Source organism: Coenobita brevimanus, chromosome 33 (assembly GCF_032717465.1).
Source record: "Coenobita brevimanus isolate Jiangsu-jjx chromosome 33, ASM3271746v2, whole genome shotgun sequence".
In the NCBI taxonomy this organism is placed as follows: domain Eukaryota; kingdom Metazoa; phylum Arthropoda; class Malacostraca; order Decapoda; family Coenobitidae; genus Coenobita; species Coenobita brevimanus.
The window spans coordinates 39731887-39756837 of record NC_136986.1 but is presented as its reverse complement, the minus strand read 5'-3'; the positions used below and the strand labels follow the sequence as shown (position 1 = coordinate 39756837).

Genomic DNA, 24951 nt, shown 5'->3' with positions numbered 1-24951 from the left:
AGGATCCTACAGCATCGAGAAGTTTTTTAAAACGTTAGGCCAACAGCGTCCTGTAACTCCCCTCTTGTGTTGAAAAACGAACATGGTGGACGCAAGCATCACTTGCAGGAACCCAAATTTAATTCTACTATATTTCACTTTCTAACCCGTTGCTTATATAGAATAAAACAGAGATGTAAGAAAATAACAAAAAACAAAACTTTTTAATAAATTTAGACGAATAGTCGTGACGCGCGGGCACGAGAACTGAGAGCCTACCCAGCTGATGGTGCGATTATGCTTTAAGAATTACTTTTGTTTTTCCTATAAATACTAGAAAAATTACCAAAACGGATGATAGAAAATTAGCGTAGAGTCGAAAATATATTAATATTATGATCTACGTTGAGTTTTTGTATTCTATTGTTTTCTACATTTTTGGAGAATCGCAACTGAGATCATAACAAACATGGCAGGCTTGAAAGGTCAGATCCCAGCTTAAGTCTAATTTTCTCACTCTTATTCCCCATTTCGTGCAACCAAACTGCAATAAGAATTAGTGCTTTATATTCAGATTGTGCAAGTGTGGTTATTTTATGCATTTTAAGAAGGCTGATACGTATAATTATTGAGTTATACTGGAATCCTACTTTATTGTCTTTCTCTTGTCATACTGGAGTGAGTCATTTCCCATCTCATCGTCCTTATTTTGTTCCTGTTTTTTTCAATTTTCTCGAATTTCCCGTGGATTTTCACCATGCAAATGCGAGGTAAGGTGAATGTAGGCTAGAAATAGAAGTCCGATTAACTAGAATTTGTGCATCTAACAAGAAGCTTCAATTTTTTTTTTTTTTCTTTTTTAGTTTGCTCCATCCTGTCTAACAGTAATTCATTCATTTTGGCACTGACTGTGTAGACTTGGCATTTCTTCTATATCAGTTTCAGTATCTTGTGCATATAGGCTGACACATATATTCCAATTTTGTACTATTTCTCCATTTTGATAACAACTTCCTCTACGTTTCATCAGTAACATGCTTGGAAATTTGGTAAATTTTCGAAAATACACCCAACTAATGAACACTGAAATTAAAATGCTCATTGCTGAATTAAAGCAGTTCTAAGCATTTTCTCTTATACATTCATTGCAAACATAGAAAAATAGGTGGGGGAGGAGTCTCAAGCCCCAATCCACGTTTATCATTGCATCTGACCTAAAGTAGCCTAACCTAACCTAATTTAATCTAACTTAACCTAACCTACGGTAATTTAGTTTGGACGTATATTTGGTAACAGACAAAGCTAAACGCTGAACAACCCTCACTCCGTATCTACTAAGTACTAAAAAGTGCATTTGTGTCGGATGTATATAAAGACAATTTTATTAAAATTGCATAAACTAAATGACAAACATATGTATTTCACACTGCGTTAGTTGGGTGTATTTCCAAAATATTGAAATTTTTAAGGTGAAATTTGCTATAGACAGGTAGGCTACACACACATCCATCCACTACTTTGTCTATCTCGTTGGGAGCAGTATCATCACATAAAACATTGTGCTTTGTGAATTTGTGATCCACATTCAGCAACCTTGAAACTCGGCCAAGTTAGCCTAAGGATATTTTATATTAGGGTATTACTGCAGTTTCAGGCAGTCACACCCCTCACTTAGACTAGTTAGGTTAGATTATCTGTTAGGGTAGTTAGGTTTGATCAGTTAGGTTAGAAGTAGAATAACCTTGACTCTCCAAAAGTGCAAATTTACCTATATTAGGGTATTCATACCACCCCCAGACAATATTATTCACCTTGGGAAGGACTTTAAGTTGTGGTTAAGGTTTTTTTTTTTTTTTTTTTTTTTTTTTTTATGCGAGGAAGAAGGAACCAAAGGCCATGAGCCCGCAGTAACAGTTCCCTCCAATAGAAAAACAAAATACAATAGAGAGCCAAATTCAAGATCCGATCATTTTGAGATGCCTGGATACACTGCGTTTGAAAGACTGGAGATCATAGGCAGCAGGAAATACAGACAGAGGGAGACAGTTCCAGAGCTGACCTGTTGCATGAATGAAAGACTGGGAGTAACGGTTAACTCTTGCATTAGAGAGTTGGACAGAAAAGGGATGAGAGTTTGCTGCCAGACGGGTGCTACGCGCCCGTCGTAGAGGTGGAGGAATGCAAGCAGACAGTTCAGAGGAGCAGTGACCATTAAAGTAGCGATAGAAAAGAGATAAAGATGCAACAGTGCGGCGAAGAGACAGAGGTTGAAGGGAGTCAGTAAGAGGAGGAGAGTTAATGAGACGAAAAGCCTTTGACTCCACCCTATTGAGAAGAGCTGTATGTGAGGAGCCTCCCCACACATGAGAGTTGTACTCCACACAGGGGCGGATAAAACCCCTGTATAGAGTCAACAATTGTGCAGGGGTAAAGAAAGAGCGGAGTCGGCTTAGCACACCCAATCTCTTGGAAGCAGATTTTACAAGAGATGTAATATGATCTTTCCAAGATAAGTCCCGAGTAAATGAAACCCCAAGCATGTTCAAGGATGATGCAGGATTAATCTGAATATTATTAAACATTAGTGGGTATACCTGTAGAAGATTTTGTCGGGTTGATAGGTGTAAGAACTGAGTCTTAGAAGCATTAAAGACAACCATATTATTTTTACCCCAGTCAGAGATATGAGCCAAGTCAGACATTAGGTGTGCCATAGCCTCATCCCTTGTTTCTTGAAGTAACTGTTGAGATGGGCGTATGCGGGAACCGAATGGAAAGGTGAAGGGTGGAGTCATCAGCGTATGAGTGGATAGGGTTAGATGTACAGCTTAGAAGATCATTGATGAATAAAAGGAAGAGAGTTGGTGATAGGACAGAGCCCTGAGGAACACCACTGTTGATAGATCTAGGAGAAGAACGATGGCCGTCTACGACAGCAGCTATAGAACGACCAGAAAGGAAGCTAGCGATGAAGGTACAGATAGAAGGATAGAAACCGTAGGAGGGCAGTTTGGAAATTAAAGATTTGTGCCAGACTCGATCGAAAGCCTTTGAGATGTCAAGTGCAATGGCAAAGCTTTCGCCAAAGTCCCGAAAGGAGGATGACCAGGAGTCTGAAAGGTAGGTGAGAAGATCGCCAGTGGAGCGTCCCTGACGGAACCCATACTGACGATCGGAAAGAAGGTTGTGATAGGAAAGATGCCTTAAAATTTTTTTATTAAGAATTGACTCGAAAACTTTTGAAATACAGGACGTTAAAGCAATTGGACGATAGTTGGAGGGTTGGGAGTGGTCACATACTGCTGCTCAGAGGCAAGCAACTGGTCATTCTTGCTTTTGTGGTGTTGTGGTCCCAAGCTCATATGAATGTCCATGCATGCCGTAAGTGTCTGGACTGATTAGCCTACCCCCAGGCCCTTACTCTCCCATCGGGGCAATAAAGGTGTACTGCAGTATATCTGTTGATGCCCACACTAAAATTTGGATATGCAAGTGAGGTGGAGGGGAGGAGAGGGAGGGGGAGGGCGAGGATGAGATGGAGGAATGGATTGAAGAGGTATATGAGAGAGAGAGATGTAAGCTGGGAGCAGGGCAGTGAAATGGAATTGGACAGGATGACATGGAGGCAATTTGTTTGTGGCCACCCCTTACGGGATCGGGGCGTCTGGCAATAGATAGACAGACAGAATTCTTGACCATTGCTTGTGAGTGAACATTGTCCCATAAACAAAAAGGTAGTCATTGTCATCACCATCATGACTCTTTTCCCACTTAAGGATCAGGAAGTGTTGGTCATCCTATCATCATCATCATCATCATCATCATCATCATCATCATCACCATCATCATTATTGCCTTCATCATGACCATTTTTCTTACTTAAGGATTGGAAAATTTGCCTAACTTATAATTACCCCTTGCACACTGTCAGTCATCAACATTTCTCATTAAGGAATTCAGAACCACCTTTACTGAAATGCCATAATATTTTTCTAGGTCATGTGTGCATTTTTAACTGACCTACAGGCTAGCAGTGATGGTGTGAGTTGCATATCCATGAGCATCATACTTGTTGAATGCACTGAAACCAAGTGTGACTAACCTTTATATTACAGTATATTTGCCTGTGTTTCATATACAATATAGAATTTGTAATCTAGCTAGGTACTGTCCAACCTGTAATGTAAAACTAAAGTAGGTACAGTATTAGTGGCTTCCTGAATGTAGAGAAGTACTGTTTTCTTGTCTGAGGTATTATGCATCCATACCATAGGCTATGCAGTAGTCATTATATCTTAGAATAGATTTTATATTTTATTCAAGGAACATTATGATTACTTGTATCAGTCCTTTATCTACACTCTAAAATATTGTACTACAATTGAGGCCCTGTATACTTCTGCAAAGCAACATAACTTACCTCCAACAACCATATTTTGGAAACTCATACATGCCAATTAACTCAATACTTGATGATTAGTCTTTTAGGTGTGATAATTTTGAAAACAAACCATACGCAAAGTTGCACCCATTGTAGCTGTGTTGTAACAATTTATTATATTAATATTAATGTACAGTATCATTCTTTCCACAGCATTGGTAGCGTTGGCCTTTGCCACCACAATCGGCCTCACGTTTCTCTTCCTGGCCTGTGCCTTGCCACAGTACAAGTATGTATTACACTTATCACAGTTTTTTTTTTTTTTTTTTTTTTCTGTATGTGATGGTAGCAAGTACTTTTATAGCATAGGAACACTCATGGAGAGAAAGATCATAACTCATATCTTTGATAAAACTTGGTTTGAGCATTGTGAGGTATGTTTCTCAATATGTTTTGGTATCTGGTAATTTTGAGAATTCTGAGTGACAGTATGTTCCAGCTGATGCCATATTGTTTTCTGTTAATGACTGAAGTAGTACTTGTAAGAGGAAATTATGTTTAGAATTTAAAAGAGGACATAAAGTGTAATATTTCACTTCCTGTGTGTGAGAATGTTAATAAAAAATAATAATATTGCATTCTTTGTTGACTAAATTTATAAACTGTAGTAGTAGCATTAATAGTAAAGTAACATTGGTCTGTCTGGCCAAGCAGACCATCAACTTGAGGTAAGCAGTCACCCCTGGAGGTCCATTGCATGCAGTGAACCATGTTCCCTTGTGATAGACAGTGCCTTGCCACAGTGAGACACATGGAAGAGTATGGAGGTTGGTTTGTGGTTGGATGCTGCATTTTCATCTCTCCACCCAGTTATCAGGGGTGCCTTAGTAGGCTCTACCTCACTCTGTTATATGGTTACCATCTAGTTTCATAAATGGTTTCCTAGATTATCTGCAGGAAACCATTAGGCTTGTTTTGCAGTGTAGAGTCACATAAGAAGTAGGCAGCATTATATCAAGTGAGTGGATGATGGTCATTACAGATTACCAGTAGGTTAACATCACCTACCACTGAGCAGTAGTTTGTAGTGTATAGGGTACCCAGGAAATGCACTATCCATTGTACAGTTCATTATTTCAGACTGTACTTTCTCTACAGTAACTGGTGGCCATTCTTTGTGGTGATCTTCTATGTACTTGCACCGATTCCAAGCCTCATTGCCCGGCGTGTATCAGAGGACTCTGGGGGCAGCAACCCCTGTAAGGAGATGGCATACTTCGTCACTGCAGCACTTGTTGTCTCGGCTTTTGGTCTTCCCATTGTACTGGCTCGCTCTCCTTCAGAACAGCCTGTCGTGAGTCTCACGTCCTGTTCTGTACTGTAGAGTACTTGTACTTTTTTATTATTCGTTGTTAAAACCACCTCGTGGTACATACATTTCTCCATGTTGGTATAACGTCATTATAATATATTAAAGGGCACTACCTCTTTTTCTGTTTTAAATATAGATCCATAAACAAATGATGTCACTGAGGTATTCTCTTGATTAATAGAATCATATTACTGTAACTTTAAGAAAAATTTTAATGATTACATTGCCTGTGAAAGTATATTTTAATCAGTGAAGTTTTCAGTGCATTGACCAGTGCTGGATAAAATCATCTGATTTGATGGTAGCCTGATTGAAATCAGCATTGGGTCTCTTCCCAGGGGTTGTCATTGTTACTCCAGGCTTATTTGAACTTGAACCCAGTGTACTGGTTTGGTAATTGCAAAATCAGTATTCTAGTTTCTGATTGTTATTGCAGATTGAACTTGGTGCGTGTGGCTTAGTGCTTGCTGGCAATGTGGTGACATTCTTAACCATATGGGGCTTCTTCATCATAGCGGACAGTGATGATGTGGAGTACAGCATGTGGTAAGACATGATGTGCAGGAGGCAAAGTTTATCCCTTTTTTTTTTGTAGTGGAACAGCATGTGGGAAGAGGTGATGTGAACGATGGAGGGTCACATTTTTTGTAGTGGCATAAATTGTCCCTCTTAAGCCCCTTCAGTGTGTGGACAAATTGGTACAACCACCAGATTGTGTTATAAAGCTTTCAAACCTTTCAGTACAATGACATGTTTCTTGTATTCTTCCTGCCACCTCACAGTATTATTAAGCTTGGGAGAGACTTAAACAGGAAGGCACAGGTATAACCTCCATTAATTCCTTCAGTGTGAAACTATCTGTCTGTCAGTCTATCTGTTCATCTGTCTATTTATTTATCTATCTATCATCTTTTTAAACTGAACAAAAGACTCTGGAGGTAGCAAATATAAACTGGAAAAAGACATCACTCTGTACAAGGGATTTTTAAGGGTTCATCTAAAGTCTTGTGTTTAAAAAGCGTCCCCTAATCTGAATATGATCATCTAGTGGTCTTAACCCCTTCTGTTCAGTGATTTAGTTTGTTCCTTCTTCCTCCAGACAAAATCATTTAACCTGGGAAACACCTGTCATTATTGGAGGAGTTAATGAAGGCTGTATCCTACCCTCCCAAGCCAAAAAATATATCCTAGCTTGAATAAAAACCTGAGGGGGTTGTCAGGATAAGCAAAAAAAATGTCATTGAATAAAAAGGTTGAAAATATAATGAAAACGATGCCATAACCTGGAAGGGGTCGAGGCAATATGGTAGAAATTGTTGCCATACTTTGATTATGGCATAGGTGTGATGTTAATGTGGATGTTGAGAAGATGGCAACATTATGGCATATAGCACATCCCTAACCATAGTACTGTAACATGGGAGGAGCACATACACTCACTTCCTGTTATTATTTTCATTTATAACGACTGTACATTGCAGTACATTTGTGCCCTCTTGTGTGTTGGGTGATGGTGGTGGTGATGATATAGGTTGCCTTGTCTTCATCATTATTATCCTGCCTGAAATAATGATGGTGATGATAATGATGGTTGTGGTGGTGATTCTGATGATGATGCAGGTTGTTCAGACATCATCATCAGTATCCTAATTGAAATTTCTAGGTAAGCCAGTGTTCATCATCATCATTATCATCATCCCAATCCCTCCATCCCAGAAAATAACTCATTCAAGGCTTGGGAATATTTGTCACACTGGTGGTAGTTCATCAAAGGAAATATAAGTTGGATTCTTGAGGGTTACATTAGATACTTCTAAAAATGGTGATGCCTTTTATATTTTATTCTTGCTTTTCTAGATGATGATTCTGTTCACGTTATGAGAGACTTTTCAGACTGGAGGGATTAGATACAGCGTAGTGCTGGAGAGGGATGCCCTAATGTGGTGGCATTTGATAGAAACAGATGTCTTCATTGCCTGGTTATACATACATCCTTCACCTCCCTCCCTATACCCCCAAAAAGAAGATGGTGGACTGCAGAAGGGTAACCTCTGCCTGCAGTCCATTGGGTTCACATTTCAGATTAACCTAGGACTACAGCTACTACTAATACTACTGCAAGATATAGCCTTCATTAACCACTTGAATCCCACTGACTTCCCTTTTAGTTTATTCTTGCTGCTGCAAGATGATTTAATTCAGCTTTGGAAAGGCTTCATGTATTGAAAGGGTTTACTTAAATTATATCTGACTCTTCCAGTTTTAAGAGTGTCTGAAGCTGAGTGTAGTTGTCAGGAAATGAGAGAGAGACAGAGAGAGGGAGAAGAAAAAAGTCTCAGGGCATATTGGGTTAACCTCTTCATTACTGTAGGTTCATCCATCATCATCATCATCATCATCATCATCATCCGGACCTCCTGTCCCTGTTGAATAAAATCACGTAGAGGTAACAAGAATAGAATATCAAAGACAGTTGTATTGAAGGAGATAACGGCTGAAATGATAATGCAGCTGTTGATATGAGCTGCCTTTACCAATAACCCTAACTTGCTGCATTGTATTTGTTTTGTATGCAGTTATATACATGGTCTTTCAGAAGGGAGACAGATTTTTATTTATCGGAGTGCTTTGTGGTAATGAAAAGATGCCGTCAAGTATTCCTTTCCCCTTTTAATTTTTGACAAGTATGGGGCAGAGTTGCAGTGCTGGAATATGTGTTTAAATGAATATATATGAATTGTGAAGAGGATTGTGTTCATTCTATCTGTTTGTTTATCTGTATCAGTCTATCTATCATCCAGTCATTTATTGGCCCATCAGGAGCATAGGGACCCAAGACTAGGCTACTGAGTCCAGACATTTAAGGAGAATGATCAGTATTAAGTAAGCAATGAACCCTAGCCACCCCTTCCATGTAAACTCATATGGCCATAACCCATTACTCTTTGTTATATAGTTACCACCTAATGTAGTAAATGGTTTCCTTGGTTACTGGAAATTATGTGGCTTGTCACTTAGTACAGCCACTTGAAGGTAGCACTGCATTAAATGAGTGGATGGTGTCTCTATTAACCACAAACACTTATTCCAACTCTGTGACTCCCATGTGTATTCCAGTCACCAAAAGAGAGGAATATTTTAAAGCAGTCAGGGAAAAAAGCTTGCCTAATATTTCACCCTTTCTGCTTCTCATTTTCCTCAGCTGGCTATCATTCTTAAGCTGAGAAAGGCTCGGTATCTTTTCTTCACACTTTCCTCAGCTGACTATCATTCCTAAACTGAGAGTGGCTTGGTATGTTTCTCTGCCTATATATAATCCTTTTTGGTATCATCCATCAGGGAGGAAAGTGAGAGAGAGTAACAAAGTGTCAAGTAGATGCAGTGAAATATTAGGCCAAGTGTTGTCCCTGAGTGTATGTAGTATCATAAGAATGCATCTCTTTTATTTATCAGAGTTTTATTATTTTTATTGATTCACTGTTTATTTGTGCACTGACAAGCATACTGTTATGGCCAATATTTAACCCTTTAACCGCGGGCATTGTTTTGCCCCGACTGGCCTCTCACGCGGGGGTTTCAGTCAAAATGTAAACAAACTTTAAACCTTTATAACTCTGCACAGAATAAATCTAGAGCGAAAAATAAGGTACCATTAGAAAGTACTAACCTTCGGCTTTGCAATGATGTAGGTTTCATGATTTCGTTGACTATCACTGGATGGGCAGTGCCGTTAGAAGTGAGCGATCTAAAATCACTATTTATCACTCACACACTATTACCTTCGCTCACACACCATTACCAGATGCCAACCTCATTCTGATAATAATACTATAAACATATATGAACACTGCACATATGATAAACACCCACTCTGTGTTCACTGAGGCAGGTAAAAGGCACTGTAATTGCCCTCACTTCACTGCCACATCAGCGGTGTTGTAATCACTATTTTTCGTTCACACACCATTACCTAATGCCAGCCTCATTCTGGTAATAATACTATAAACATAGATGAACACTGCACATACGATAAACACCCACCCTGTGTTCACTGAGGCAGGTAAAAGGCACTGTAATTGCCCGCACTTCACTGCCACATCAGCTGTGTTGTAATCACTATTTTTCGCTCACACACCATTACCAAATGCCAACCTCATTCTGATAACAATACTATAAACTTATATGAACACTGCACATAAGATAAACACCCACTCTGTGTTCACTGAGGCAGGTAAAAGGCACTGTAATTGCCTGCACTTCACGGCCACATCAGCGGTGTTGTCACTCACACAGCTGGACAGATAGTGATGCGTGTTGGTCAGGGGTGAGGTGGGGGGCCCGGGGGGGTGGGAGGTGGGGGCCCTGGGGGTGGGGGTTGGCTGGAGTGAAAGAACTTAATAGCTACTCTCCCTTGAAACAATTGGCGCACGGAAAAAACGCGGGGTATTCAAAATATTCACAAACATTCGAGAATGACACCCGCGGTTTGGTCCAGTTTTTGTAATGTCATTCTGGGATGACACCCGCAGTTAAAGGGTTAATACTGTAATGGGTGTGTGTGGTAGAAGATGTGTAGCTCCCTTGCAATGTGATAATTTTATTATTTTTATTCTTGCTACCACCAGATGATTTTACATAGTTTAGGACAAATCTCTTCTCTCCATATTAGGCTGGAAAAATGTCAGAATAATGATGATGATGATGATGATGATGGTGGTGATGGTGATGGAAAGATGTTTATTAGTGAAGCAGAAAAAATCTAGACAGTTCATCCAGTTTATTATTGCCGCATCAGGAGTGTAGGGTCCTGAGGCTAAGCTACTTAGTCCATATGTTTAATGTGAGAGTGACCAGTTGGTCATCCATAATTAGCATTATGGTAGCGATAAACCCTAACGACCCCTTTGAATTAGATCGTTAAGGGACATATCTCGTTGGAACGCCGTAACTTACTAGATCATCAGTTGTCTAAGAAATTGAATAAGGGTGGCGTAGCTAATGCACTCTATCAGTACACAGCATGAAGACCCACCCGTTATCTTATATGTATTAGCAAACTGTTCCATAAAAAAGGAAAGTACTCAACTGCAATAGGGGAAGCACCTCTCTTATAAAAGGGATTAGTAGTATTAGTAGTACAGTATGGTAGTTGTATCCCCAGGCTGCAGGTTTAAGATTCACCTTGTGCTCCACCATCCTCCATTCAGAGGATAGGGAAGTAGTTGAGGGACATTTATATAACCAGACAATTGAGCCACTTGGTTATATCAGTGCCACCACATGAAGGCATCCCTCTCCAGCACCTAAAAGGGATTATGGAGGGTGGTATCTAACCCAAGAGTTTGAAAAATCTCCTTAGCTGCATAAAATCATCTGAGGATAGCAAGAATGAAATACAAAAGATATAATGTTGAAGGAATATGGAAGTCTAGCAATATACAGCTTTAGTCTTCAGCATGTAGCTTTTAGGGCAATAAAGCTTAGTTTGCAGGGCATATTCATCCAACATATCACACAGCTATGTGACATTTTACATCTCCCCATCTAATGACATTTATCCTTATTCTTCCTACAACCAGGCAATTTTTTGTAACTTGGGAAAGATCTCATTTGGTCAAGGGGCTGATTAAGTCTATATCTGAACCTGAAGTGTGAAATCTCAGCTGAATAAAACTGTAAATAGTGAGCATAAAATAAAAATCTGTCACCAGAATGAAAAAAATAACTGAGAAAATATCTTTAGGTTACTCTTACTATCTTCATATGGATTAATTCAGCGACATGCCATAAAAACACCACCAATTGTACCAATACACCTGTCCTGTACGAGGCAGCCCTAGAATCTGTTCAGTGTGGATGGTGGGTGTTAGGGCATGAGTAGTGACATGTGGGGGGGAGTGGCATGGAGGAGGACTGCTAGGCTTCATAAAATAGGTTGTTGAAGCCTATACCCAGAGTGAAATGTATTAAAAAAATAAACTTATGGGAGATGAAGTAAGCTGGAGTGGCCTGGCAGTCTAAAATTGCAGGAGTTATGATTCTCCATTAACCCTTTGAACTAGGGATGTCTTTTTTATTTAATTTTTGTCATTTCCTTACAGTCTTCTTTAGCTTAGGATAGACTTTTAAAACTGGAGGAAATAGATACACCCTAAAATAAACCCCCTTCAGTATGAGAGGCCTTTCTTAAATTGAATAAAATCATCTGGTAGCAGTAAGGATAAACCAAAGGACATCGCCCAGCCCAATATCAGTGCTTGTGAAGAGTAGGGGGCTGAGACTACATTACTGGACTATTTATATCCCTGTCTAATGCAATAATGTTTTGTAAAGCTCAGAAATGGTTTATATATAAGTGCTCTCTTGTACCTCTTTAGTATGAATGAGTTTTATGCTTATTCTTGCTACCTTTAGATTACTTAAATTACTGTACTTTTGAAACTCTATTAAGCTAAAGGAATTTATAGTGAGTTGGGAAGAATATAGTAGTATGAGCTTGGGGGAGGGCAGGAGAATGATGGGGGACAGGGCAACATGGAGGCAGTTTGTGGCCACCCCTTATGGGATTAAAGTGTCTGGCTATTGACAGATTGATAGATAAACTCATAAATCCAAAATGCTCAGTTCCAAAGGCTTTTTGGAAATTTGGAATATTTTGGAAAGTAGAACCATCATGATAACGCTGAAAAAAAAAAAAAAAAAAAGCCTACAATACCATGAAGAGTAATTGCAATGAAGTGACTTATGGTAGTGCTATTATATCTGTTGTTATACGTATCCACAAATAAAAGTTCCTCTTCAAATATGCATTGATCATGTGAGGACAAATGATGTCAACTCCTCACCATTGCATGAAAAAATCATTTGGAAAGTGGTTTTGGGAAATTTAATGTTCGGATATCAGAGGTTGTACTGCACCTTTAAAAAAATATAATCATATGGAAGGGAGTCAGAGCCTTTTTAGTAATGTTAATGGTCTATTCTTGCCACTATCAGACTATGTATTCAGATCAGAAGTGCCTAGTAGTGAAGAGGTCAATGAAGGCTCTCTCTCTCTCTCTCTCTCTCTCTCTCTCTCTCTCTTTCTCTCTCTCTCTCTCAGTAAATCATCATCATCACATCATCCGAACCTCCTTCCCCACCCTAGGGCAGGGTAAGGAGTAGCAGTGTCCAGACAGCCCAAATTTGCCCACTCCAATGGGCCATGCTTCCATTCACTCGTCATTCAAACCCTCGGAATCCTGGCTCTGTCTTATATAACAAAAACATTCACCACATTCTGTAGCTTCACATAAACATAGCGATGAGTTTCAGTAAAAAAATAAATCTGGAGGTAGCAAAAATGATATAAAAATAAAGTCACACTGGAGGGGAAAGTTAACATTTTTTTGTACTTCTTCCTGTAACGGTACTTTCATATTAGGAGTGTGTTTAGTAGAGAAACAGTTAATGAAGGCTGTATCAAGCCTCTCAAGTGCAGGAAAGCTCAACAGAATAAAAGCAAGAAACGGAGAAAAGAAAATACGATTATAGAGAATGGGAATCTTAGCAATTACCCACCAGCCTTACACTGCATATCTGTAGGGGTGAAATCTACTTATGGGAGAAATTACTGGCAGTCCTTCATGCTCATAGGACTCAGCTGAATGAAATAGTTTTGTGGTAGAATAGAAACTAGAATTATCTTAACCATGTGAAGGTTACTGGTACTAGAATTAACACTAGACTTCAAGGACTCACTCAGTTGCCTATAATCATCTGGCATCAACTGGAATAGACTGCTAGAGATGTCCTGAGGATGAGAAGGTTAAATGAATCGTCTTCAAAGGAGGACTGTCGGTAAAACTGGCAATAGGAAAGGATAGTAGTGAATATAATACGTTTGATTCACTGTTTGATATCCTCTTGTAAATAGTGTTGTATAAAGGCTTTTTTTTTTTTTTTTTTTTTTTTTTTTTTTTTTTTTTTAAATACTCTGTGGCTTCATAAGAACAATTACTGTATTTCTGTAAGGTTATTTGTGACCATTGTAACCCCTTCACCCTGAGGACATCTTGTTTATTTTGTTCTATCTGTTTAAAAAAAGATCTTTGGGAGTGTCCAATTGAAGTGGGCAGTAACCTGCAGTCCACTGGGTTCATGTGCAGATGAACCTTGGACAACAATAACAACAATTACCAGCCCAGGTTTTTTTTTTTTTTTTTTTTTTTTTTTTTTTTTTTTTTAAATGTGTGGTTGTGAAAGGGTTAATGAAAGCCAAATATATAACCTCTCCAAGTTCAAAAGTTCCTCCTCAGCTTATTCAAAGTAGGGCAGTGAAATGGTGTTGGACAGGGCGACATGGAGGCGATTTGTTTGTAGCCACCTCTTACGGGATTGAGGCATCTGGCAATAGATTGGTAGATAGAGAAGAAGAAAATACGGAACAGCATCATGAAGGGGCAAAGTGCTTCAATAGGATGCCATATATTTACTGTTTTATTCTTCCTACCTTTAGACTACTTTTGTCAATTGAAGGAAGGCTTTTTAAACTGGGTGGGGTTAGATACAGGCTTCTTTAACCCTTCCGATCCGTGTAGTTTCTCCTGATTAAATCAACTGGAGGTGGGAATTAAGTAAACAACATGTCCTCACAGTCAAGGGGTTGGCCATCTTGGTTTTGAGTGCTTTTGCAAGAGCTCTCTCTCCCAAGCTCACCAGTTTTTATCATAGGGTGAGCTTTATTATATGCTATGGGTGTTTTTTATTTTTTACAGGGTGGGCTAAGTCTTGTGTTTATGTAGGTACTTAAATGGGCTAATTAGTTTTTATTTTGTAGTCGCATTTGGCTCCATTTATTGTGTTCCTTTATCAGTCATCACTATATTATTATTTATCTATGCCCTTCCCTTCCTGGTATACCATGAATTGATTACAGCAAGCCCTTAGTATTAATTCCTTTATTATTTAGTGTCGTTTTCCATCTATTTATTGTGTTCCTTTATCAGTTTTCACTTTATTATTATTTATCTATGCCGTTCCTTTCTCGATATACCATGAACTGATTACAGTAGTGGTTTCCAACCTGTGGGGCGTGAAGGCGTGATAAAGAGGGTAATTATATTTGAAAACTATGAATTATGATGGAATTCAGTGATTTCTAAATATGGAGAAAATATTTCAGATAAGAATAAGAAATCTAGTTATCTAAATATATAAACAATTTCAAAGATTAAGAATCTATGATAATTATTGACATGTGCCAACTATGCTAGTACAATACAGTATTTGAGGAAGGGGGGCGCAGGGAACGTGTCATTCAGTGAAGGGGGGGCTAGAATTAGAAAAGGTTGGAAACTACTGGGTTACAGCAAACCCTCATTATTAATTCTTTTATTATTTAGTGTCATTTTCCATCCATTTATTGTGTTCCTTTATCATTTATCTTTATCTTCTTTTATCTGTTTTTCCTTCCTTGCCATACCATGAACAAGTTACAGCAGGTCATCTCTATTAGCCTCCTTTATTTTTTAGTTGTATCTTAATCCCATTTATTGTGTTCCTTTATCATTTATTATCCATCATTGCCTTTCCTTATTTTCCCTGCCCTGGTAAACCATGAACACATCTGCATTATTAGTCATTTATTTTTATTCTTTTGTGACATTTTACTGGCTTTGTTAATAGATTACTTTTCCTTTCCTCATTTATCATTATCCATCTTTATTTGTCCTTACCTTGAAATGCCATAAGTTTCATAAAATAATTCATTAATAGTTTCCCTTATTGGAATTATTTACGCCATTAATTTTTATTTAGTAGTATTTTTACCTCCATTTATTGTTCATTTAATTTTTCTCAGTTTCTTTATCTATCTTTAACTTTCCCTACCATGAGATGCCACAAGCTTCCTAGTAAGGTAGGCTGCAGTAATTCCATTTTATTGGTGTGCTTTATTTTATCACATGTTTGATGGCAGTAATTCCTCCTCATTATTTCACGAGCTTGATAGCACATTTATCCCTCTTTATAGGTCCTTTATTATTCTTTATTAGTCTCCTTTATTAACCTTTATTAGTTTCCTTCATTATTTTACTCCCCAAAGTTGAATGGCAGTAATATCCTCCTCATTATTTTACCACAAGCTTGATAGCACAGAAATCTCTTTATTGGCCATTTATGATTTTTTATTAGTCACCATTATTACCATTTATTTGTGTCATTTTATTATTTTACTCCCCATTAGATTCCTGGTGGCTTAGTGGTAGAGTTCCCCTGGTCAGAATAATGGGTCTCCTGCAGTAGGCGCAAGGGGTTGGTTCTCCCAGAGGTGACTGCGGGTTTTACGATCATATATTGCCACCAAGGGAGTAGGCCCGTCATCTACCCTCAAAAATACTGGACTATGGTAACCCAGGTCCATATTCTCATCCGGTAAAGAAGATTCCTAATGCCTTTTCCTAAGTGATTTATCTTATTCTGTTATTATTATTTTATTTTATTTTTTTTTTAATACATGGAAGCAAGAACCAAAGGCCAGGAGCACACAAGATTGTTCCCTCCAAGAAAAATCTAAAACATGATAAGATAGCCAAATTCCAGATCTGTTCATTTTGAGATGCCTGGACACACTGTTTGAAAGACAGGAGGTCATAGGAAGTATGAAATGCAGATAGAGAATGACAGTTCCAGAGTTGACCTGTTGCGTACGTAAAGAAGTGGGAGTAACGGTTAACTCTTGCATTAGGGAGCTGGACAGAAAGTGATTTATCTTGCTTATTATACATTACTATACTCATCTGTGTTTCTCAAATTATTCTCTGTCGTCACACACTGCACAAGCAAGGTGCAAGGGGATATTAACCAGCCGGATCCAGAAATAAAGCGCTTAGGAGAAGGTGCAAGGGAGCTTCCTTAATGGTCAATGATATAGACCCAAGCCTCATAATCCTCCATCTCAAAGGGGGTTGGATTCTTTATTTTTTTAAATTACATATCTCACATTTAGTTCCATTTATTTTTATCTGTATCTCCCTTGCTTTTTATCATGTCTCTTTTTCCTTCTTTCCTTTAGATACCATTAATAAAGTTTCAGTAAGGCTTCTTTATTACTGTAGTTTCCTTTTATTATTATTTTACACTACACCCATTTATTTTGTTTTAATTATTTCTCTTTCCCATACTTTAGATGAATTGAGCATATTGTAGCAAGGCCATTTAATTTCTCCTCCCTTTTCATTGTTTATTTGCATTTTATTTGCATTCATTGTGTTCTTTGTATGATAACAAATTAGGGAAAACTTGCCCAATAAAGTTCCATTGCTATTTATAAACCTAATATGCCAGTATTCACAATTTACAGTACCAGTTTTAATTATGGCATCTGGCTATAGAGAGATTAATAAATTTATTCTCCCAGTTACAATACTGTATACAGGATTTAAGTTAGTCTCATGTTGGTGTGTCTCCGTATCAGCATTTACCTGGTTAATTTTTGAAGATGTGGATGGCCCCTGCTCATATCTCCCCACAATCTTAAATGTTCCAAATCTCTACGTACAGTAAGACCTCACTATAACAGATTAATTGGGGCCCAAACCATTCCGAAAAATGCGAAATTCTGATAAAAGCGACATCCGGACTTCCTCCTGCTAACCCAAACTTTTTCCAATATATCAGACATTAGTCCAGATCTCATGAACAGTTTTTAAACTGTTTTGACAATAATTGCGGTACTGTACTGTGTTATAACTTCACTACATTAATCAAATGGTATAATATAATAATACTGTACTGTACACTGATAAACATGTCTTTTAACCCTATTGTGGTGAACATAGCTGAAGTGGTCAGGCAGTCCGGACTGCTTCTGGCTTTATCGGACTTTTTCCGAAATACAGTATAGGAATTTAGTCCGGTAGCTCCTCGAGTCTGATAAAAGTGAATTCCGGTCTATTGAAGTCAGTTATATTGAGGTTTTACTGTACGGTACTTCTATTTGGGAAACTAAACTCATATCTTTTAAATTACTACTCCTCCCCAGTTTATATCTGTCATTTTGTGAGGAAGGAGTCGTGATATTTAGGACTATATCCCAGACTGACTAATAATGAAGAAAGTCTGTATTTTGTATCTGGCACTTTGTATTGTTCCTTATTAAGCCTTTGTGGTGAAGGGGGTCGAGGCCAAGCTGCCATAGTCTATTCAGTTAGGGAACATAATGTCGTATTCCCATTTTAGTTTTAACGTAATCTCGTATTCATATATGTATTTTAATGTCTTTTGTACTGTACTTTAAATTCGAATTTGCATCTTAGCCATAATGTATTTTTGTAGTTGGTGCTTCATTTGTACTTCAACCTTCATGCTTTATATCTTGTCCTCATTGTGCTTATACATTTGAATTCATATCGCATCCTTACAGTAGTGTTAGTTTATTTGAAATTTGAATTCGTTCCAGTCTTAATGTGCATTGAAAATTTGGACTCATATCTGTCATATTGTGTTTATATATGTAAAATTTGAACTCTCAGTCGTACTGTTTATGTATATGAAACTTAAATTTATAGGTCTTCATGTGTTTATATATTTAAAATTTGAATTTGTTCCTCTCCTTCAATGTGATATGTACTGTATTTGAACTTTGAATTCAACTTTGACCTTAATTATATCTGAATTTTGAACTCACATCAGCCTTACTGTATTTATATACTTGAAAATTGATTAGATATCTCAACTTTGCTGTGTTTATTTTTGCATTATAACCATCAAGGTTCATGAGAGATGTTCAAGGTTTGTCAGGTGTTCGGTGCTTCGTATAATCTTTGTGTACTGTTGGTTGATTCTTGTACACTTGTAAAAATGTGTACCAGTGATATAAGTTTTGTAAAATCCACAACACTAAGGCTATAGCATATTATTTTACCATTATAAAGATGTTTAAATTATGTTGTGAAGGATTCAGTCTTGCTTTGAGAGAGAGAGAGAGAATTTCTGTGTATAAACACTATACGGTATGTATTAATGGCCAAATAAGCATTTTTTATTATTTATTTATTTATTTTTTTTTTTTGTCAGACAACATTGGTAGTAGTCAGAGCTTAATAAATCATCAACGAACAATTTCTGTTTAGTTTTATTATTACAGTACTATTATTATTATTATTATTATTATTATTATTATTATTATTAAGCCTACTGTTGATAGTTCTTCTGTTCTTTGTTTTTTTATTTTATTTTATTTATAATTTTTCTGGACCCTGCCTCATGCCATCATTGAGTGGGAAAAAGGGGTTGGATGGTGGTGGTGTGGTGATAATGGTGGAGATGATGATGATGATGATGATGATGATGATGATGGTGGTGGTGGTGACGTCTGAAGTTTGACTAGTGTTCCATATATCACAAAATCAAAGCACTTATAATTTGAAATTCTCGTAATGTTCACTATCTCCACACAGTAAACCTTATCCCTTTTGAAATTAGTTGTGTTTTGTCGTATTTCATTATTGTATATCTTATTTAAAATTTACCTATACGTCAACCATATTAATTTGGCAGAGATCGTTGTCTTTTTGCAGCTTACTTCTCATAGCCCAGTGGCAGAATAACACAACTGTAAATTCAGTTAGTCTTAGTTATGGGGTAGGAATAAGTCTTCTTGGTTACTAGTCAAACTATTCTTCCAACCTGACTACTCTTGGCCATTAACTGAGCTGAAAGGGGGTATAGATTTTCATATCAGCATTACAGGAACAAAATGGAGAAAGAAGGTTGAGGAGTAATGATGTGGGAAGGTGCTTTAGGAGAGAAAAGATAAAAGCTGAGTTTGTTTAGGTTTATATCCTGTAACTACAAAAAGATAGATACATTACCAGATTCAAGGGATTCAGAATACAAAATGACAAGGAATACACATACTGTACTGTACTGTACTGGGTTCCTTACACTTTTAACTCACCATCTTTTTAAACCTAACTATTGAGATGCCATATGATTAAGATAACTTGCCTGCCACAATAGATACAACTTTTCTTTGGGTGCAAGTGTGTGTGTTGTTGTTAGGAAATGTGCTGAGTGTGTTTTGCAGTGAGCATTTGTATCACTTTTCTTTGGCCTGTGAGTTACCATGTGTGAAGGTTAGGGTGGCTGGTGGTTGTGATTTTTGTTTTAAAAGTACTGTAATCTGTAGTGTTTCTCTCTCTCCGCTGTGTTATAGTTTAGTGTTAGCTTTACATCCTTTTATTTTGATAAATGAAGGTCAACAGCCTACCCTCTATTGTCACTTGCATCTGGAATTGAAATATCAGCGATTTTGCAGAGCATCATATTTATTCATTTATCCATTTCATTTGTGATTATGACACCAGTGGATTATAATGATGGCAAGATGAACAGCCAGTCTTCCTCAGCATAACAGCTGTGTATCTGATAGCAACTAATTCCCTCAGGTTGTGAACTAAGCTTTTACATCATCAAAATTATTGAGGTAGGGTGCAATATATTTTAACCTTTAATAATTATAATTCTCTGCATACTTGATAAATACTCATGTATTTAAGGTAAAAGAACAGACATTGGATACTTCAAGCAGAGGGTGACTACATCTTATGCCTCTTACACAGTTTGATCTTAATGTCCACCAGGTAGTGCAGGCAGCCTCATGGCTCTTACAACACAGGAAGTGGGGAGATGGACCCAAAACTTCCCTCTCCTCCACATCATAGTATGCGAGAGATCTAAGAGCTGTGTATTTCATGTCACCCAGAAAACTATGATAGCCTGATGGTGATGCATTTTCTTTTTGTCAAATCTTTATTTTGTTATAGAACTAAAGTTTGAATTAAATATTGCATCCTGTATTGTCATAGAAGTAGGGCTGTAAATTTATATTTATTTTGTATTATGAAGTAAGCATTGCTTACACCAGTCTTTATGGACTGTCCTCTGAACTTCCTTGTTATACTATGTTCCTTGTTTGGTTCTTCAAGCTTGCTTTACATTTCACACATCGCTTTATAGTAAGTATCTAAGAATGCTTTAGTACTTTACATTAGGGGTCATATTCTTGTCAGTTTAGGAAGCTTACTAACACCTGTTCCTCTATGAATTCTTTTATTTCTTACATCTTAACATTACCTTTGATGTTATTTATCTATCTGTTTATCTATAACCAGATCCTATAATCCCATAAGGGGTGTCTGTCTGTCATTGAGTTAGTTGTTTTACAGGAAGGGGCACTAACTCTCTGCCAACCCACTTGCTGACACATAGGGAACACATATGGGTTGGTTATATGATTACTACCCAGCAGAAATGGTTTCCTGGCTTATACAAAATCATTAGGCTTGTCACGCAATGTAAAGCCACCTGAAAGAAGTGCAATAAAAAGTTACAGGAAAAATGGAAAAATAGGAAGAGAGATGGCAGACATAGAAAGAGAGTGGTAAAAGTGAAGGATGAAGTTGGCATCACTACATCACGTGTGTGGACGATGGTTGCCATCACCTACCACCACGATATATGCCTTTCTTACATTGACACAGATTGCATATATGATGTACAAGACTATACTGATGTACGTTCATTTGGTTCGTTTCGCCATTAATAAACCAGGAAGAGGAGCTAGATAACAAGGCCCCATGTGTAGTAAACATTATATTTACCACAATGTGTTTACTGGGTCACTTTCACTTCTTTCTTGTGTATCTCTTCACTTTTTGTACAAGTAAACATTTATTCTGCCAGGATATGGGTGATAAAGAGATATTTTCATCTTTTGCAATATTGATGACCTAACCCCTTAAGTGGGATTAGGATGGTGATGATGGTGGTTGTGGTGGTGATGGTGATGATGATGATGATGATGTGGAGGAGAAGAGTGGTGGTGGTGGTGGTAATGATTGATGATGACTGATGAGGAGGAGAAGGAGGATGGTGGTGATGACTGATGATGATGATGATGAATGAAATGCTGTTTATAGAACTGCATTAGGTAATATCCATCCTGTTTATTCATGTTTTATCATTCTCTTTTTATTGCTTCAGTATCAGTATAAAAAAAAATAAATACGTTGAGAAAAAGTGGCAGACATACCCGGTATTACAGAAATCAATTAATACCTCAAGTACAGTTCATGAAAATTGTAAATAATTAGAGTTTTGCTGTACTGTCAGGCTTGTATTTGTGGGGAGGTTACTTGTATTTCACTTGTATAATTACCTCTATCTTTTAATGTCACTGCTGTAACTTTTTGTATTGTTTTACTTGTGCTGTACTGTCAGAATTGTCTCAGTACCTTTTAACATCACTGCTTTTATGTACATAGGCTTTTTTGTACATGTGCTGTACTTTCAAAATTACCCCAACATTGTTAACACCACTGCTATTACCCTATTAGGATAAATGTTAGATTAAGATGTGATGTACTGGATGGTATTCTTTTCTAAGTGAGAGTGTAGTTTAGTTAACGACGAAGTTATGCAATTTGTGATATGTGATCAACCTAGATAGAGTGGAAAGGATGTTGTGTGTGAAAACTTGTGGTGGTATACATAAAACTTAAAATGCGTTGGGGAAGACAAGACCCCAGTATTTTTTGGAGAATGGAGAGTGAGAGACTGACTAGAAGTATGTGAGTAAGGTGGAAGGAGAAAGGGGTAAGGGGAGGCAGACTGGAGAATGAGATTAATAGGATTGTACGTGAGAGAGGTGGAAGGGGAGAGAGGGAGACAATAGACAATAAGAAACTGACTAGGAGAATATGTGAGTGGAAGGGGAGAGACCAGGGATAAGATGGAGGGATAGGGTGGAGAGATGTACAGGTGAGCGTGGCGTGAGTTGGAGAGAGCAACCTGATGGTTAAGGGTAGGATAGTGTGGAGGTGATTTGTTTGTAGCCTCCCTCTGTAGGATTAAGATGTTTGGCTGTACGCAGATGGACAGAACCCATAAATACAATAGTACGTACCTAGAAAATGCCATGCTTTCTCATAAGGATTACCCACACTGAGGATTGCATATGAAGAAGCATGACATCAAGTAAAGAGGAATAGGGAAAAATGGAGTAAAGAGGAAAGAAGAAGAAGAAGAAAAAAAAAAAAGAGGACAGTAAAGAGAATCATAAAAATGGAAGAAGTAAAGGGAAAAGAGAAGTATTTTAGCATTTATTGTATGCCAAAAAATCAGGGTTCACCTTCCACTTCACATTTTAAGTTTTAAGCATAAGCCTGTTATCCCATTGGCAGTGGTGGTGTTGCCCCATCTGCCATAGTGGAGTGTGTGTGTGTGTGTGTGTGTGTGTGTGTGTGTGTGTGTGTGTGTGTGTGTGTGTACCATTCCAAACTATTACTTCACTAGCAGCTGTAGTCTCATTGGTTTAACAGGCTTTCTAACACCTACTCTATAGCAGTTGATTTTATGCTTAGACATTTGTATTTCTATGTATCCTATTTATTTCCTTTCAGTATATAAATATTTACAAAAAATACCAGTAACACTAAATTAATGTTAACGTGCTCTAACAATAAATAAAGGGTAAGGAAGAGGTGTTATAAAGCCTCCTAACCTAAAGAGAATGCAGTCCAATGTATTTATCTATAAACATCACTGTAGCAGAAGTGACATCCCCTTTGAATAAACATATTGATCTCTTTTGTACTGAATCTTGAGTCTGAACAGTTCTTGGTACCCGTAAATTGATGTACGAAATTTAAGTTGGAAAGTATAAAAAAGAAAGATTGTATGTTAATACTTGTATCACACATTGTGACTACTTCAAGAGATAAACTTCTAGCTTCAAATACATAGAATTTTGTTTTTAATCTTTTAAAATATACCACACTTTTTTTTCTGCTCATGCCTTAACTCACTAGATTAGCAGGTATGTATTAAAAAAAAAAAAAAAAAAAAAAAAAAACTATGAAGATAATGGGGACAGTGCACCATACTGTACCAGTACACAGCACAAAGGCCCACTCTTGATTTCCCTCTGTGCACAAAGGAACTGTCTTGTAAAGAGGAATGTACCTCAGCACAATATGGGAATGTTGGTACGCATACTTTCCTGTTTGATATGCTTCAGTTCTGCCAAGAGTTTGCTACAATTGTTGGTCTGATGAGTGTGTTGAAATAGTACGTTACGCTGTATTGTACTGTATAGCTATAGTACAGTCAAATCTCGTTATACATGAGTTCATTATGCGATAAATCAGTACAACAATAATTCAAAAGTTATACCTCTTCAGAATAACAATAAAGAATTGGTTGTAGTTTTGCTGGAACTATAATTGTGATGGCTGCCTACGAGAATCTCATGTGGATGTGGTGACGCACGGAGGCTGACAGTCAGCTGTCTGATTAACAGTGCCGGCCAGTGCTTACATGCACAGAACCCCCATCTCAGGTCTGCACAAGCGACAGCCTTTGCACCAACCCTTTGAAGACCCCATCGCACTCGTGTCCAGCACCTGTGACCGTCTTTCTTCCATTCTCTGAGTTATCAGTACCTAACCTTCTTGCTTCTGCTAAGCCAATGCAACACAACAAGTAACACTGCAAATACACAACAAACAGTGCTGTGTGCGATAGGTGAAACTCCTAACTTGGAAATCATGGAAAGCATGCTGCCACTGATGCTGCCAAGCATAAGGCTAAAAGAGCAAGGCATAGCCTTTCCCTTGAAATGAAATTAGACACTGTTAAGAGCCATATGGTGAGGCAGGGACTGAGCAAGCTCACTGATGCACCAAAGCTGCCCCAGTCCACAGTCTCAGTGGTCATAAAGAAATCAGATGCTGTCACTGCAGTATTGTAGAACATGCCTTCCCTGACTTAAACAACTAAGCAGATCATAAATAAAACCCACACATGTAGACAGAATATAATTACCAAACAGTTTCAGAAATGAAAGATTATTGAAGCCATGTGTATCCAAAAATACGAGAATTTCAACCTTAGTGAAGGCATGTACACGCTAGATCCTATAATGAGGTCCCTAGCGGAAATGTCCCTTCCTGTACCAACACAGGTGAGGTCAGATAGGAATTACACCTGACCTGTCCGGTAATGTCCCCCCCACCTTTTCCCCCTTGGGTTAATCCCTGCTTACAATCCACCCCACCCTACCTCACCTTTACCCCACCCTTCCACACACACACACACACACACACACACACACACACACACACACGCATTAAAATGGAACCCTTGTATTCTCAATATGTCACTCCCTCTCTCTACC

The 24951-nt window shown here is 37.9% G+C and overlaps 1 protein-coding gene across 2 annotated transcripts; it reads left to right on the top strand.

Annotated features, from left to right (window-relative positions):
- The first annotated feature begins 440 nt into the window (after positions 1–440).
- On the top strand, positions 441–16110 carry LOC145395735 (leptin receptor gene-related protein). 2 transcript variants are annotated; one of them, XM_080269271.1, is made up of 5 exons: positions 441–464; positions 4574–4649; positions 5519–5714; positions 6169–6278; positions 15958–16110. In XM_080269271.1, coding segments are annotated over exons 1-5 (399 nt in total). In that variant the 5' UTR covers positions 441–448; the 3' UTR covers positions 15959–16110. The 2 variants fall into 2 exon arrangements, with proteins under 2 accessions (XP_080125397.1, XP_080125396.1); XM_080269270.1 differs by lacking the exon at positions 15958–16110 and having other exon boundaries at positions 6169–6282.
- Positions 16111–24951: the final 8841 nt, after the last annotated feature.